Source organism: Fistularia commersonii, chromosome 11 (assembly GCF_037954325.1).
Source record: "Fistularia commersonii isolate RoL2024-O1a breed Wild chromosome 11, RoL_Fcom_v1.0, whole genome shotgun sequence".
Lineage (NCBI taxonomy): Eukaryota > Metazoa > Chordata > Actinopteri > Syngnathiformes > Fistulariidae > Fistularia > Fistularia commersonii.
Genome location: NC_141294.1, coordinates 3,776,344 through 3,793,031, shown reverse-complemented (window position 1 = coordinate 3,793,031; position 16,688 = coordinate 3,776,344). Strand labels below are relative to the sequence as shown.

The window sequence follows — 16,688 nt, the reverse complement described above, 5'->3', positions numbered from 1 at the left end:
CCTCATGTGAACTTTCAGGGATTGGAGGCTTTCTCAGACACATTTTTGTATCAATCTTGCTTGACTGACAGACAGGAATTATGCTAAGATGCTAATGGGGCGTCTAAGAAGAACTAAAATCAGCTCTATAGCTATAGCTAGCTATGAATTTTGAAATATATATTCTGCTCATTATCCTCTTGATTTAAAGATTAATATAACAGTAATAGAGTAAATATCCAAAAGAAAATGCAACGCTTGTAACGCTTTAGAAAAAGCAACCCGCAAATTAGATTCCGTGAGGAAAAATTAACAAAATTTGACAATCAACTGTTAAAAGTGAACATAAAGCAAAAATACTCTTCTCCATTAAATATTAATTATAAATATAAACACATAATTTATATGTAATTATATCATAATTCAATTATATTATTAGTTAAATATATATTTGAATACACACAAACACATTTGAAAAGCACATGAATATTATCTATCCAACAAACCCTCTCCAGCACAATGTTTGTTATGTAACATGACCTTGGCTTTCCCTTCCAACCAGGCAGGCAAACACTGAAATGTCAAGAGTAACATGAGGGGTCTGTATGGGGCATCGAGGTGAAGATACAGACCCCATTGAAAAGCTATTAATAAGACACTTAAAGTATTTTTAGATTTTTTTTTTCTCCCGCGAATGTTCATTACAACATGGAATAGCAAACTAAATTATTGATGATGAAAAAAAAAATTCCGTCTTGTTATGCTGTGTGCAGTTTGAGCACGTTTTAGTTTAGACTCTGATTGATTACTTATTCATGTGTGGGTGTGTGGTTCACAGGAACATGCAGACCACGGCCGGTCAGGGAAACAGTGCTGAGTCAGAGAGTAACACTGAACAATAGTGAAATGTTTGTTGTGGAAACCTTAACATACGCTGTCTTGCTCTAACGCTGACATGTATGACCTTTGGAGGATCAGTCGGACACCTACCTAATTTTACTCTTGCTTAAAAAGAAAAAAAAAATGCTGTTTCATTTTATGTTTGGCGTTTTTGGATGTGGCGTTGATGTGCAAAATCTTAGCATATTTAATCTAAAGATGGGAGATGAAGCTATGAAGATGAAAATCTTATCCTAAGGAATCTGATTTACACTCACTAAAACTACAAAATAATAACAAATCCCCTGAAATTCATGAAAGTAACCTCATATCTTCTCCCAAGTGCCTCGGCTCTCTGATTTTGGAGATTCATAGGGTTGTGATCTACTGCAGCGTTTTTTCCGGGCGTCCATTGTTATTTCTTTTGTGAGTATTAAAGCTGTAATGGATCATTTCAGCTATTGCCATGTCATTCTAAGCAACACTGATACTGGAAAGAGATCATTTGTCCCATCCCTCACAATCCCATCTCTCTCTATCATCCTGTTGCTTTCTGTCTCTCTGCCCTGCTCTCTCTTTCTACCCTAACTGGTCAAGACAGAGGGCTTCCCACATTGAGCATGTTGCGTTTCTGTAGATAATTTAAAAGGATGTGATCCAGACCTGCTCTACATGGACAGAAGCCATCAGACTACCGTTTCATTTGGTGCTGTATTAATAAAACCAGACTTAAACAGATTCAACAACAGAGAAGAAAAATGAATTCAACTTACAGAAGTATTTGAGGGTCTCCTCTATCTGTTCAGTCGTCAGGTCGAGGGCAGAGTCGGGATCCACCAGCGGTGTGTGCAGCCAATCATCTTGCTCGTAGCCGAAGATGGTGTCGGCCCTCAGCTTGTAGACCGGCAGCTGTTCCTCCAAAAGGCTGATGATCTCAAGCTCCGGCAAATCCGTATTGTTACAAACATCTACGCAGAGGCAGACAAATAATTCTTTTTAATCTAGCTGGAAGTCAGACCAGGCGTCACATTTTGCATTGGAGTCAGAAGATCATGCCTTTGTGGAAAAAGTGTAATTTAAGGAATATATGTATTACTAGAACAGATTTCTTGTCAAATACACCTAAACAAGGCCTTTACAGGGTTTGAACCGATGAATGAACTAGAGCTGCTGGTGTGCTGCGTCCTCTAGTGGCCAAGAAAATAACAGACCTGATGTTGCTTATCTTCATTTGGAAGAAAATCAGAAATTGAAAAGAGTTGTAAAATGTTCCTTCAGTCATATTAAACTGAAAACAAAAACAAAAAAAAAAACGCCTTTCAATCACTAACCCTCATTGGCTCCTGAGTGATGACGGTTGGGGACGGTTAATAGAAAAATTTTGAATATATCTTTGTCCTTTACATCAAATATTCTTCTGATTGTTGAAAACACCAAAAGAGCGGCTTAATGCGAACACCTTAAGATGCACATTCCACTCCTCTTTGAAAATGTATGCAATTTTTTACAAGTTAGCTTAAGTCAAAAGTGGTGGAGACTTTGCATTTATATTAGATGCATGAGCGAGTGCAAAGGTGAGGGCTGGTTAGAAGTAGTCAAAGTAGATTTAAACCACTTAAATGTCTCAAAATCCATTAAAAAAAGTGCCTTTTACATGTTGGTAATCTCATTCAACTTTGGTAACACACTGGAATCATTCATGTTTTAGCAACTGTATGCAACAAAACTGTTTATTAGCAGGAACAAATAAAATATATTTCATATCCCTGATAACTGGTTGCAGTAAAAGTTTTTTTTTTTCCTAATTCAAGGTTTTGAAACTTAGTATACCAAATATAAATAACGCTCCAGGCAGAGAATTCTTCAGGGTGGGTATAAGAAGGGGCTGCCATATTCAACTCTGACCACTAGATGATGTTAAATCCTTCAAACTGACCAATAATGAACTATAACTGGCTCTAAAATGCAAGAGTTAATTAAGAGCTAATGGTTTTATTCTCTTGAATAATTTAGATGAAAGCAGAGGAAAAAAATTGCAGGTGCCAAACAAAAACAGTCCATGAATTCTATGAACTTTATAAAAAAACAGTAAGTGCGAGCCTTTTGTGAAAAACGAATGACTCATCCAAAGAAGGACATTTGTTTGCCGCAGTGGAAAAGCTTAAAGTCTTACCTAAGCTTTTAGCTATGTGCCTCCTAACAGGGCGGTAAAGAATAACCTGAGAGCTAATTACTTTTTACAGTTTCTGGGCTGTGATGGGAGCATTCTCAGATCACAACTTTTAGTCAGTTGTGAAACACAAAGCTATTGGACTTACTGACCCACCATGTACAGTAAATGTAGAGAATAACGAATAAATAATGTCTTTTGTTTCTCTCTCTCCTCTATTTCTGGCCCTGCTGTCCTCCTCTCGGCCTGAGCCTCCGTCTGTGCGTCGAACAATGCTGCCCTCTTACAGTTTGCTGATCCAGACTGAATGACTGACTGTCATGGAAAAAGGGGAAACTCAAACACACGCGCAACAAGCAGCTGGAGTATCATTCAGCAACTGCGGCTCATAAGGTTTCATCACGGTAAAGACTAAATCACAAGACCCGACAGTGCCACTTCTCCTTGAAGAGACTTTCTGCCGTCGACAAACAGTAAATAGCGATGCCTGGTAATCTGTATCATATTTATATCACAATACATATCTATTTCCAAAGAAAACCATGACAATGTGCAAAGGATTGACAGAGCAAACTAAACAAATAACAGTGTACTGAGTGTTGACATTAGAACTCATCTATATGTACTTAACAGCTGGGGATGGCGTGTCCTGGGAAAATAAATACAAATTATGTTTAATAGGCAGGATCTGTGAGTCTGTTGTTTTTTTTCCCTCACTGTAAAGAAAAGAGGATGCCTCAGTTGTATAAGTTGATGACACATATATGTCTTCTCTATATATACACGATCATTCAATAAAGCCTGAAAGGAAGTTGACGTTCCAGCATGTTGGTCCTCAAATGTAAATTTAGATCGCCGGCACCTGGAGGGTCACGCCAGCATTAGCAGCAGCGACATTAGCATAAGTTCAAGTTCAAATATAATAATAGTCCACTGTCACACTCTCATTCTTAGCAATAAACACATTAACGTGTGACTGGCGGACAGCAAACTCAAGATCAGAGTTATGTAAACTAATTCTTCAAGCAAAGACTCAAGTAAAGAAACATCATTCACCTTGTTGTCAGAATATAAACCGGGAACAATAGAACGATGTGCCAGCAGAATACAGTGTAGCATTTAGTAGTAATAATTAAATATCTGAAAATAACAACTCACTGTCGTATCAAAGAGCCCTGAATTAGGTCAACAAAAATAGAAATCTTCACAAACAGAGAGGTTTGATTCAACTTTGGCACATGTGGTACGATGCTGTCAGAGAGCTGAATCACATTTGTTTTTGGTCTTTTGACAGATGATATTAACTACTAATATCGGCAAACATTTAATTCCCAATTGTAAAGTGTCCAGTGTTCAACATGGCTGCCTCCTGAAAAGCCAGTGGAGTGTGCTGCAGCCAACTTTAAGAACATGCATGACTGTTTAAAAAAAACAAAACACTTCTGTGCATTTCTGATAGGAAAGGAGAAAAAAAACAACAAAAGCAGGACTTTCACAAAGTACAAAAATTAATAACTTGGAAAGGCAACACAATTGACTCAAAGGCACGCCAGAGGAGACAAACAAACATGGGGGGGAAATGGACCGGTGTCAGACATGAACCTCCCTAGACTGGAACTCAAAGTGTCAGAAAAACAGATGTACTCACTCATGGTGCCTGAAGCCCGAAAACTACCGATCCCTCGTCCTGTTACATTTTCTGCCGAGCACGGAGGGGGCAAGGTCGCGAGGAATAGCGCTGGACGGGAGGGGGGGGATGAGAAGGTGCTAAAAGTTAAAAGACTGCACTGGGCAGTGGAGGAACTGAGAGAAAGAGACGGAGGGAGTAGAAGAGGAGAGAGCAGAGCCAAACTGGTTCGTCATGCCTGACATGCCAGTGACGGTATCCCACACGGACCGCCCCATGCTTGTTTCCCCTCCCCGCTAACTCTCCCACCCCACTCCGCGGCCAGCAAACCCAGCTGGAATCCTTCTACTGGCCGTCACAAATACGCTGTCTCTCTTCCTGCGCTGCTCGACAACAAACGACTCCAAGATAACGGGCCTGGCCCGAGCCGGTGGCTGTTTGAACTTTCGAGCCACCCTGTAGACGCCTCTTCTCAAAATGACTCGAAAAGGGCTGTCGAACTTCTTGTTCTGTCGTTTAAAAAAAAAAAAAGAAAAATATTCTTAAACAGGTTACCATGCTTTTAAAGTGCAAAAAATAACATTGTGTCATCTGTGCTTCGAAACAGAAATGTCTTGCATCAGCGGAAGTATGTTTGCAAACAGCCTGACTTGGCAATATAATATTATAATATAAATACTCTTCACCGTACTTCCAGTGTCCCCTTCATGGGGTCTCGCCGTCCTTTGGCAACATATGGCAAATAAATCATCTCGGACAGATGCGGATAAAAGACACTGGAGATGAAAAATAGTTTATGGAGGCTTTTTCTATTACGGCTCAGGTAGCAGATGGTTTGATAAGAAGTTTAGAAACACGTATTATCACATTGGGGCTAATCAGTGGTATAATTTTAGAAGTCATTATCTGTATTGAGTTTAATTTTAGAGGCCATTATCTACATTGTGGTCTCGGGTAGGGGGGACTTCAATATCACGCTGCCTAAAGTTAAGGTAATCCTCTGGATTTGTTTATACGCAGTCGTCGATCTCCATTTTTAGGAAGGAGAAAATGCCTGCTCCTCTCTAAACTTGTTATTTTGATGATAGGGGTCAGCGAAGGTGTATACCTGCGATCTACAATGCACACATTCACAGGTTCCTCAATGAAACCGGTGGATCCTATACAGCAATCCTTTTGTTATGAAGTGTCAGCACTGGCTGCTCCACAATTAGATCTGGCTGCGTTTGAAAGCTGCTATGCAAACTACAGAGGAGAATGTCGACCTGTTCAAATATCACTGGCAGATTCCAGGATCAACATGTCCGCGGCTGCACCAAGGTCACTAAATTGGAGGTGGGCGGTGAAATTTGAGACTGCACCACATTATTTTATGTGATTTGTGTGACGGTCATATAGCGTGATATATCAAATACAAAATATATTTTGCAAATGCACATTGTGCCACATTACAATAGTTTGACAGCTAAGCAAAAACAAGCCCAAAAAAAGCCTGTATTATAATTCATAATTCTAAACAATGCTCGGGATAAGAACTTTGTTCACACATCACTGTAGTGAAAATGCAAACTCAGATATGTGCAGGATTTACAAATGGAAGGTTCATCATGTCATAGGGTTTCAGGTATATTTTGGATGATTTTGCACTAACTTAAAGAACCATTTTATCTTATTTTTAATTTCCCCCTTGGGGATCAATAAAATGTCCTGATTCTGTACCTCTGGGTCCAGTATAGGTCACTTTCAAAAGGGTCTTATAAAAAAATCAAATGATCTGCCTGTTGCTTGGATCATTATAAATCCCAATTCAGGACCAATTCAATTATTATTCAAAACCTAGAAAAAGCAACAAGTTCCAACAAATTGACAATTAGAAGTTAAGTATTGACAAAGCGTGTTTGTGCTTTTAGTCCCAATAACAAAGAATGTTCTCGTTTGCAATGTGTGGGAAGTAGAGATTGGTAAGTTTCTGACCTCAGGAGGAAAAACGCATCTATACTCAGTCATTCCAAAAGTCCTGAGTACAATTCACTCCGAGGCTGCAGGCTATAAATATTGGAGGAGTTTAAGGCGCTTATTCATCCAAAACCAGATAAGATCAGTACGAGTGATTTAAGTGTGGAACATTTCTCGTTGAAGAAAAAACAGAAAATATGCAGGCTTTTATTTTTGACATTTTAGTATGCTGTTGAAATGATTAAAATAATGGAAAGGACAGAGAAACAATCCTAATAGTCACAACATGGCAGGACACGTGGCCATATCAGACATGTAAGCAAGTATTCGCAAAGAATATGAATGTTTAAAGGAGAAGACAGCTTAAAAAGATAAATGCTATGAAGCAGTGTTATGGGAGAGTTTCATGCAGCCAGACTGTGCAGCTACCATGAGCACTGCTTTGGACGGGTCAGATTGTTTTTGTTCTATCAATAGCATCACTGCAGCCTTTTTTTTTTTCTTTTTTTTTTTTTGCATGGCTTGACACAAACACAATTTTGCACACTTTGCCCAGGCGCCACTGGCTCAACAGTTGAGATCCAGTGAGGTATTTGTTTTTCGATTGTGTGCATGTGAAAATGCGAACCGAGCACCAAATTCTGTCAAGTATCGGGTCGCAACAGATGCCCGAACATGTCGTGATAATATCGGAGTTACGGAGCACGTTCGGCAGTTTGGATTGTAATGTCTGTCTACTTATGTAACTCCTCTCGCTCGCTCGCTCAAGTTCTCAGCCTTTCTTCTGCACATTTGTTCCTGATCACTTTCCCCTCGCCAGGCATGCCGTAATTAATCAACTTAGTTACTCAACATTTTACATCACTGCTGGCTGGTAACCATGGTGAATTAACCCCACACCCAGGAACTGCCCCCATGGCAAAGCACTGCTCCATTCAGCCCTTTGTGTTCATTCAACCTCTCCACTGAAATTCTACACACTGCTGTCTTGAATATGAAGTAAACAAGGTGGGTCGGAACCGTGGCCTGAGAAAGATGTCCGAAAATAAAAAACAAAAGATTAGGATAGAAAGAAATGAACTGGCAAAAAGGCATGTTATAATGATGCGTAATTTTTTTGTTTTGTATGGCAGGTGAAGTATGCTAAGTTAAATTAACAGAAGATGGCAGCACTGAGTTGTGCTCCTTAAAACGAACTGTTCTCGAATGACTCACCTATGATAGCAGTGCCTCACAATAACAGTGTTTTGCAATTGTGAATAACTGCTAATTTTCAACTATACTCTAGGACCTAAAGTATGGTTAAACTAGAGTCTAGGTTAACCAAATCCAAAAAACTAAAGCATTACTGTAACACATTGCACTTTGCAGTTTCCACGAGTAAAATATGTTTTAAAATTCAATTTGAAACAGCCTCATAGCAGGTGGGAATTCACAGCTCTTTTACTGGTGTAGCCATGCTGGCATGGAAACTAAAATCAACAAACCATCTCAAGCAATAAATCCCAGAGATTTCAAGAACGAAATTTATGGGAGAAAATGTACAAAACTACAGCTCTAGTTGCAAGTCAGTAGGTATCAGTTGCACAACCGACTCACTGTGATTGTGTTTAACTTCACTGAACAAATGCAAAAGATAAGCAACATTGAATCCTTTTCATTCATTATTGCTGATGCATCGAAAGGAGCCACAGAGCACAACGCTGAACTGGTGTCAGGCATGAAGTCTTTAGATCGGTATGTAGATACAGCAGAGCAGCTTGCTGTCAGCATTGTTACAGTGAATTTTGAGTGCAGACATCATTTTAAAAAAGCAAGAGAGCCTTAATCTAAAGCTCAAGATTCCATGAAGTCTTGTTTCCTTGTCGTGACAAAATGGAAGATAAAGGCTCCTCTGTGGTTAACATAATAGAAGGAACTGAGGTCATGCATGAGGGTGGGGTGGGGGGTTGGGAGGGCCTTTTCCTGCAGTTTGAAAATCCCATAGTCTTAATCACTGATGACTGCATCAGTACGAGTGTTTGGCGGTCTCAACATCTCATCCCGGCTGTCTCAGCAAGCTTTCCTTTCCACTGGGCACACACATTGCCGTCCCACAATTCTTTGGAAAGCTTTTTGCTCCTTTTTTTTATTATACCGGGCACCCTTTTTCAGCACAGCACCGTCAACAGTCCATAATCAAACTAATACTATCCATAATGGCGATTAATATTTGGGCTCTTTCGAAGGTTCGGACAGACTTCACTCCTGCAGGAAGAATTATCTTGCAATAACTCTTAAGATGTCAATTCCAATGTTAAAAGCATCTGGCGGATAAAGACGACTGGACAAACGCATCGAGACCAAAAAGGAGAGATAACATGACTCATATGCTAACTTTTAACAGCTTCTGGAGACGAAGTAGTCTCCCCTTGCTTGTGGGAAGAGAAAGATAAAGGATTGAGGGGTGGAAAAAAAAAAAAGGAAGAAGTGAAGGCAATATGAGTGAAGTGGTTGACAGCCACAGCCCACTGGGAGCGCTTCTCTTTTTCACATGCTGGTTGAAACACAGAGCCGAGGCCCCCCGGAGCCGCTTTACTAACAGGATGTGACATTGGAATCAGGCCAAATGGATGGACACTTTCTCACACTGCATCGGCCTTCCATGTTCTCCTGAACTTACTCCAAAAGCAGAGCACAACAAAATGCATGTTTAACTTTTTGGGCGACTCATGATGATTACCTCAGGTAATGCTTTTCACAATTTAACAATGCATGGATTTCAGTTTTGAAATCTATGTATAATGTATGTTGATAAACTCGTCAAAGTCCAACAGGTGTAAGACTCTAATTGTTTATTTTTATGAAGTTGGAGAGAATTATTCTGCATCCAGTATTGAGGCCTTTCATTATCAAGACAGATTCAACAGGTCCATCCTTTGCTGATATTTGGGATATGCAAATCTGCATTTAATTTGCATAATAATGCAGGCTATGATTTGGAAGCATAGAGATTAAGATAGAGAAAGAATCCACTTTGATACATGAGCCGTGGTGTCAAAATAAGCACTTGCTAAAGAGTATAGAAGTTAAACAAACTTCAATTGTCAAAATCGAGGTGATCATCTAATGCAGACCTTGGCATTTTGCTTTTTTATCTGGTCTGCCAAACTATTTTCTTTGAATATTTTAATATGAATTTTCAATCAATACTGAATTTAGAAACTCCTTTTTTTTCCTATTGTTTGATTTTGTACGGATGATTAAATACAAAATAATGTTGGTACATGTATATGATCATTACTGATTTTACAGTTGAAATAAAATGCCAAAAAATGTAAATATTGAAAATGCAAGTTTCATTTTGTTCAATTTACATGATACCTCGTTGGCCCTTGCATAAAAATTAAATGAGAAATGTGGCCTGCCAGACAAAATAATTGCCCACCCCTGAACACTATCATGACATCATTCTCAAGATATCCCACTCATCCACTATTTCTTGGTAATGTCATGCGGGGGGGAAAAAAAATAAAAATAAAATAACTACATCAGCCTGGATGAGTAAACATTTAACACTAAATCTGGCAATATAATACTGTGAGCTGAATGACAGAGACTCAAACGACCTTCCAAAGTTGGACTTGTGATAGTTTAATCATATTTTCACACCAATATGTGCTCAACAACCAACAGATAGAGTGTGTGTGCAGTTTTACCTGTAATGGTCTCAGCATCTCTGTAGATGCAAGAATATTCCTTGTGCACAGCGGGCACACCTGCCTCACTGACATACTCCTCCTCTTCCTCCGCTTCGCTGGCAAATCGAAGCTCCGGGTTGTGGAGAAGGACGCTGGGGTCACAGAGGTGATTCAGGGATGGGGCGGAGGAGCAGGAACAGGTGAGGGGAGGCGGATTCTTGGGGTCCAGCTTGGCACCGAGGGATTACTGGGTAAGGGCAGGACCAGCCATGGACAGAACCTGGACCCACCGATGCAGGACGCGTCGCCAGGAACGAACAGCCACGCTGAGACCGGTGAATAAACGGTACAGAAACTCTTTGCTGTGTGCCTGAGAGAGAGCAGAGGATAAAAGTGGATGGATAACGTATCTATAGACTGTAAATAAAACATGAACTGATATAAAATACACAATCTACATTGCCTAACAAGTCACTATTTACTTGAATTCAGGGATTTCCTTTGCAATATTGGTGCTTTTCTCTTCTGTATCCCTATTGCTAGGGTTATCCCTATGCCTAGTCAGTACAAGTTTAAGTGTTTTTTGTTATTATCTTAATCTATTATCATCATTAGTAACAACAACAACAATAACAACAACAACAACAATAAAGTTCTGGCCGCTGATCTTTTGGGTTTGGGTCCAATTGCTACTTACACTAAAATTAACCCTCCGTACAACAATTGAGTCAATCAACCGAATCGAGGGTTCCTGTTTATTTGTACATCTGTAACCAATTCATGTTTTGAAAAATGTTAATATCAAGCTGTCAATTCATAGAACAACTACATAAATAAGCATTGCTACTGGAGTAGCTGACAGACACAATGACTTCGCAAAGGCAGATGACAAAAATCAAATCCAACAGGTTTTCAGTATTAAGAGAAGCCATTGCTAATTTTTTTTTTTTTTTTTTTTGATAGTTGAATGTTAACAAGACATCGTTTTCAAGATGCTTTTAGGCGCATCAGCATCTCTCCATCATGTAAACACAGCTGTGATTGTTTTTGTTGTTGCATCATGACTTGTTAACCAAGTTTTCATTCCCCCTTCTCCTCTACTTAATAAAGACTTTTGTGGCAAGCGAGTGCAAAAAGTGGGAAGTACAATTTAAGTTCAGTACAGTTTCCATTACTTAGGCGTGCATCACATTCAGATTCCTCAACACTGTTGCTACTGACGACAAATCACACTTCAAAACACATTGCAGGCTTCCAATGAGCAGGTTCATCTGTGCATAAATCAGATCCCTTAAATCTTGGAGATCACCGATCCAAAGCATCTGAAACATGAGTGATTAATTTGAAAAAAAACAACAAAAACTGTCACGTGTCATTGCGATGGGCAACGTGACAGCCTTCGCCATAAAAATCTGGTTTCATCACAAATATGTCAAGATATTTGTTATACAAGCTGAACAGTAGCAGGATGCCTTGTATCACAGAAACAGCAACTCCACCTGGTCCCCCTTCCTCCCCCAGGGATTGGAAAAACAAGATGCGGGTACACGAGGAAAAATAAAAATACGGCTTCCTTTTGAGGCGAGGTGTGGTTTCCATTTTGTTTGGAAGGAAAATACATGACGAGCACAGCGTTTGTTTTTGGTGAATAGCTACTTTTTCACGTGTTTGTCGAACTGAAACGGGACAAATTCTCTTGTGACCAATATCATCGAAGCCGCGTGTTGACAAGTCATAAAAGGGCTTTTAAATGTTTGCACATTCAGCCGCTTCCACATGAACACACTGACAGTGGAGGGAACCCTGTACAAACAGAGTGTAGTATCTTGCAAGCTCTTTGTTGCAGCGATACGGACATTGCACAAGAGACCACAATTCATACATTCTTGCATTAACGTACGGATGAACAGGCCGAACACACCCCGACAAAAAAGTGGAGAAATTCAATTGTCAACCCGACAGCTATTACAAATATAGTCTGCCTCCTGAGCTACAGCAGATCTGTGAAGATATGCACGTTTTTCATGCAGCTATAGTAGTCTCCCGGTGATGCGTCAACCAAAAGAGAAAACTGGTTATCCAAGTGCGAGAACAGCTCTCGTGTTTGAAATCAGTTTCAGATTTTCACATGCATGCATGTTTATCCCTATATTGAAGATCCTTTTCCACCTCGAGTTGAAGAATTTTCATGGACAGTTGCAAAAACACTAGAAAAGATAACCGGCGATAGAGCGTACAAGCTGCACGTTGACTGACGTGTCTCATATCGCTACAGTTTTTACATCATTTGATGAAGAAAACCATTGGAAAAAAAAAGCAGTTTACAGGGGTTGGATGTATTCCAAACAGAATGTGACATTACTTCTGAATAAGTAATCATTACCTCTAAAGAAAACACACACCGATATTTGTTTTCAAAAAAGTAGCAATGTTAAGTTTTCTTGAAATAATCTAATGACCTACTTATCCACAGGTTGTAGCGCAGCACATCAAATTATGCATGTCTTCAGAAATCCAAACTCCTGTGTGCTGTTGAGCCTTCATCAGAGTCAATAAGTCAATTTCAAATGCTTTTGCAGCGCTTTTTGAAGCAGCTTAGCGCCGAGGTCTGTCCTTGCTCGAGGGGGATCCCCCTAGTTTCACCCAGTAATAATGTGGCCCAGTTTTGACTAGTTGTACAGCTTGTCGCCATTGCTTTTGGAGCCATGTTCGTGTGCACTGTCACTAATGGAATAAATGATGTCATGCTGATGGTGAGGCTTTCCCAGCGGTCAACTGATTTTAAGCAGGCGAGTGCATACCATGATTGCCGGGATCCAAGTTGAGGCTCTAACAGAGGAAATGTCGGGTACACCGTGAACAGTTTCCTCTCTGTGTTCGTTGTTACTGAATACTCAGCGGGCAGGTCCTTGCCAGAGGTCAGAATGCTCAAATCTGTTTTTAATACATGCCTATTTCTGTCGACTGTTAGAAAAAGGTCACATGCAGCAGCATGTAGGGCTCGGTAGATGTCCTTATAAACTGTGATATAGGGATCCTCATTGGATCCCTATATTGAATGGTGAGACAATACACACACACACACACACACACACACACACACACACACACACACACACACACACACACACACACACACACACACACACACACACACACACACACACACACACACACACACACACACACACACACACACACACACACACTTTTAAAAATCCCCATGGGAAATTGATGTGTCGTAGCAGGTAGGTACATTAATCCATTATAAGAGGTAGAAGCAATGATGAAAAAAAATTTAAAAAAATCTGAAATACAATTCTCTGTTAATTAAAAGCAGGAGAAGATCAGGTGACCAGAAATAAAGACTGCAACATAAACAGTTTCCGCAGATATGACGCGTAAAAACCTCATTGGTTCACCCAATGTTCAAATAAATGAGAACTCATTTGTATTTTGTCCGATTTGAGCTTTCAGTTTATCTTATAATTCTTATTCATTGTCATCATCCTTCAATATCGTGGCTGTAGGCTAAATCATACAACCAATGGACAAACAGGGACAAGACCATTTTGTGGTCTTGTCCCTGTTTGTCCATTGGTTGTATGTTGGACCAGAAGAATAACTAAAGTTGACAAAGTACGGATACTGTAAAAAATCTATATAAACAAATAAAATAAAATAAAAAAAGGGAAAAAATATATAATATATCAGATATGTGTATAAATTTCCTTGGTTAAGGCAAGAGATCATTGATGAACTGACAGAAATCTAATTTCACCTTGAACTAGATGTTCGGGTGAGGTTTTATTTGAAGGTCAGTTCGGCAGCAACTAAAGCAATCAGCCACTTTATGATCAATAATGGCAATCAATAAATCCATACGCGGTTTGACTGGATATACAATCTGACAGCCACTGAAAATCAGATTTTTTTTTCTTTCTTTTTCTCACTTATACAATTATAACTGAATAGTTCATTTAATTCTAAATTCTCCCAGATGAATTTACAGTCAGTTTCTGATCGAGGGGTGGGATTTTGTATAAAGTTCAAACCTATTGCATTATGCGTGCAATCACGCTTATTTATTCAGTTTCAAAATCTACAGGCTAGATATATCATATGCTGTCAAGCTGGCCTTTTAGACGTGCCCTAGAAAGAATGAACAGATCCCTGGGAAAAATACTCAAATTCAGTCAAAGAACAAGTCGAATAGAGAAGTCGAGGCAGGACAAGCGGTGCGAGAAGTCACATGATGGTCCGGGAGCCGCGTAGACATCCTTTCCAGACGACTTTAAATCTCTTTGCAAGTTTGATTGGACAAGCACTCTTTCCATTGGACTTTTAACCTCACGAAGCAGTTTCAAAGAAATCTCCCTTCATCACAATTGGCAATTATTTTCTGTTGTTTCAAGCTAACAAACCAAACGTGAAGACTTTTCTTCCTCATTTCAGATTTGCTTGGATTGGGTTTGCTGCCCACACCTGGTTCGGTTTTTATCCCACCCTTTTCCTCCACCTCTGCTAACATCATATAACTTTACACAGAAGCGAAAGGCTGGAGAGCTGCAATGTCACATCCACTGTGTCGTGATTGAAAAAACTCTATACTTCAATATGATTAATAACATAAAAGCTTTAACTTGCAATGACTCAAAACTTTATGGAAGTGTGTGTCTGGAAACAATGGTGACACTTGAATGACCAGCATACAAACCAAAACACACACATGCACACACACACATATACAGGACTGTCTCAGAGGTGTGATTGACTTGGAGTGACATTGTGTTGTTGAAATGTTCTTTATTTTTTTTTGAGCAGTGTGTATATATATATATACATACATACATACAGGACTGTCTCAGAAAGTTAGAATATTGTGATAAAGTTCTTTATCTTCTGTAATGCAATTACAAAAACAAAAATGTCATACATTCTGGATTCATTTCAAATCAACTGAAATATTGCGAGCCTTTTATTACTTTAATATAGCTGATTATGGCTTACATCTTAAGAAAACTCAAAAATCCTATTTTTGTTTATTTAATTGCATTACAGAAGATAAAGAACTTTATCACAATATTCTAATTTTCTGAGACAGTCCTGTATGGATGTATGGATATATATATATATATATATATATGTATACATACTGCTCAAAAAAAATAAAGAACACTTCAACACAATGTTGCTCCAATCACACTTCACACAATCACACTTCTGTGAAATCAAACTGTCCACTTGGGAAGCAAAACTGTTTCATTTTGACTTGTTTTAAGGACATTACATCAACTTTGGATCAGCCTGTAGTGTGTTTTTCAACTTTGATTTTGATTGTGACTCCAAATCCAGACCCCCATGGGTTCATACATTTAATTTCCATTGATCATTTTTGTGTGATTTTGTTGTCAGCGTATTCAACTATGTAAAGAAAAAAGTATTTCATAAGAATATTTCATTCATTCACATCTAGGATGTTATTTTAGTGTTCCCTTTATTTTTTTAAGCAGTGTATATATTGGAAATTCTATGAGCCGCATTTGGCTGTTGAAAATGAGACTCAGGTCGCAACAACCAGCCTGATTTCAAATTACTGTCCAGTGACATAAATCAGACGGATTCAGTCTGCATCAGTTTGCCCGTGTGTGTGTGTTGGGTCACTTGCTCAGTGTGTATCCAAGTAGAGATGTTCCGCAGTCACACAGATCATGTGCTGCTGGCAAAAGTCACCGAAACCTTATTTAGCCTCTGGCAGAGATTCCCTCACCCCCTCAGTCTCAGCGGTGCAGCTTTAGTAGGCCTTCAGTAAAAATCACGCTATAGCTTTTCAGGCCCCTTTTTCAAAAAGCGTTTGGAGATAGTTAGTTCGACATCCAAATCTGCTTTTGTCTGAAATCCAGACTCGCTGACAACACGCCGCAATTCAGCATCTCTATGAGGCTTCACTAAAGGGCAACAACATCATGGTAAAATGGACACTTATATCACATGAATATTAAAAAAATATCCCATTAAAAGTGGATTGACATGGTTAAAGGCCTTCCAACACAAAGAGGGGCAAAACAAATTGTACGCAATCACTTTATCTGGACAGAAGGGTTGATGATATTGATAATAACTTGACATTCATACCAAAGGCTTGTTCACAATCTGATAAGGGTTGAGATACCTGATTATCTGGGGTCCTTTGTCATTATTTCATATCCTCAGGACAGAAGGGCAGATGGGAATTCTTGACTCGTTTTTTTGTCTTTAAATCAGATACCAATCTTGGCCCATCGAAGGACCTGAAGACAAAGTGTGATCACTTATATTGATTATATATCCGTAGCGATTGGCCAGACGGAAGAGCTTGACATGAACACTGGTGACCCCACATGCTGTGTCCATTGCA

General features: G+C 39.3%; 1 protein-coding gene across 5 annotated transcripts in view; it reads right to left on the bottom strand.

Annotated features, from left to right (window-relative positions):
* trak1a (trafficking protein, kinesin binding 1a) overlaps positions 1-16,688 on the bottom strand; it is a 39,693-nt gene that overhangs the window by 22,532 nt on the left and 473 nt on the right. For 4 of the 5 annotated variants that reach the window (XM_086154538.1, XM_086154545.1, XM_086154544.1 and 1 more), the window contains exons 1-2: positions 4,677-4,822; positions 1,632-1,826 (exon numbers count right to left, since the gene is read on the bottom strand). In XM_086154538.1, coding sequence (XP_086010664.1) covers positions 1,632-1,826; positions 4,677-4,680 — 199 coding nt within the window. In that variant the 5' untranslated portion in view covers positions 4,681-4,822. Of the gene's footprint in view, positions 1-1,631; positions 1,827-4,676; positions 4,823-10,309; positions 10,662-16,688 lie in introns of those variants that run through there. The other variant, XM_086154541.1, reaches the window with a different exon arrangement.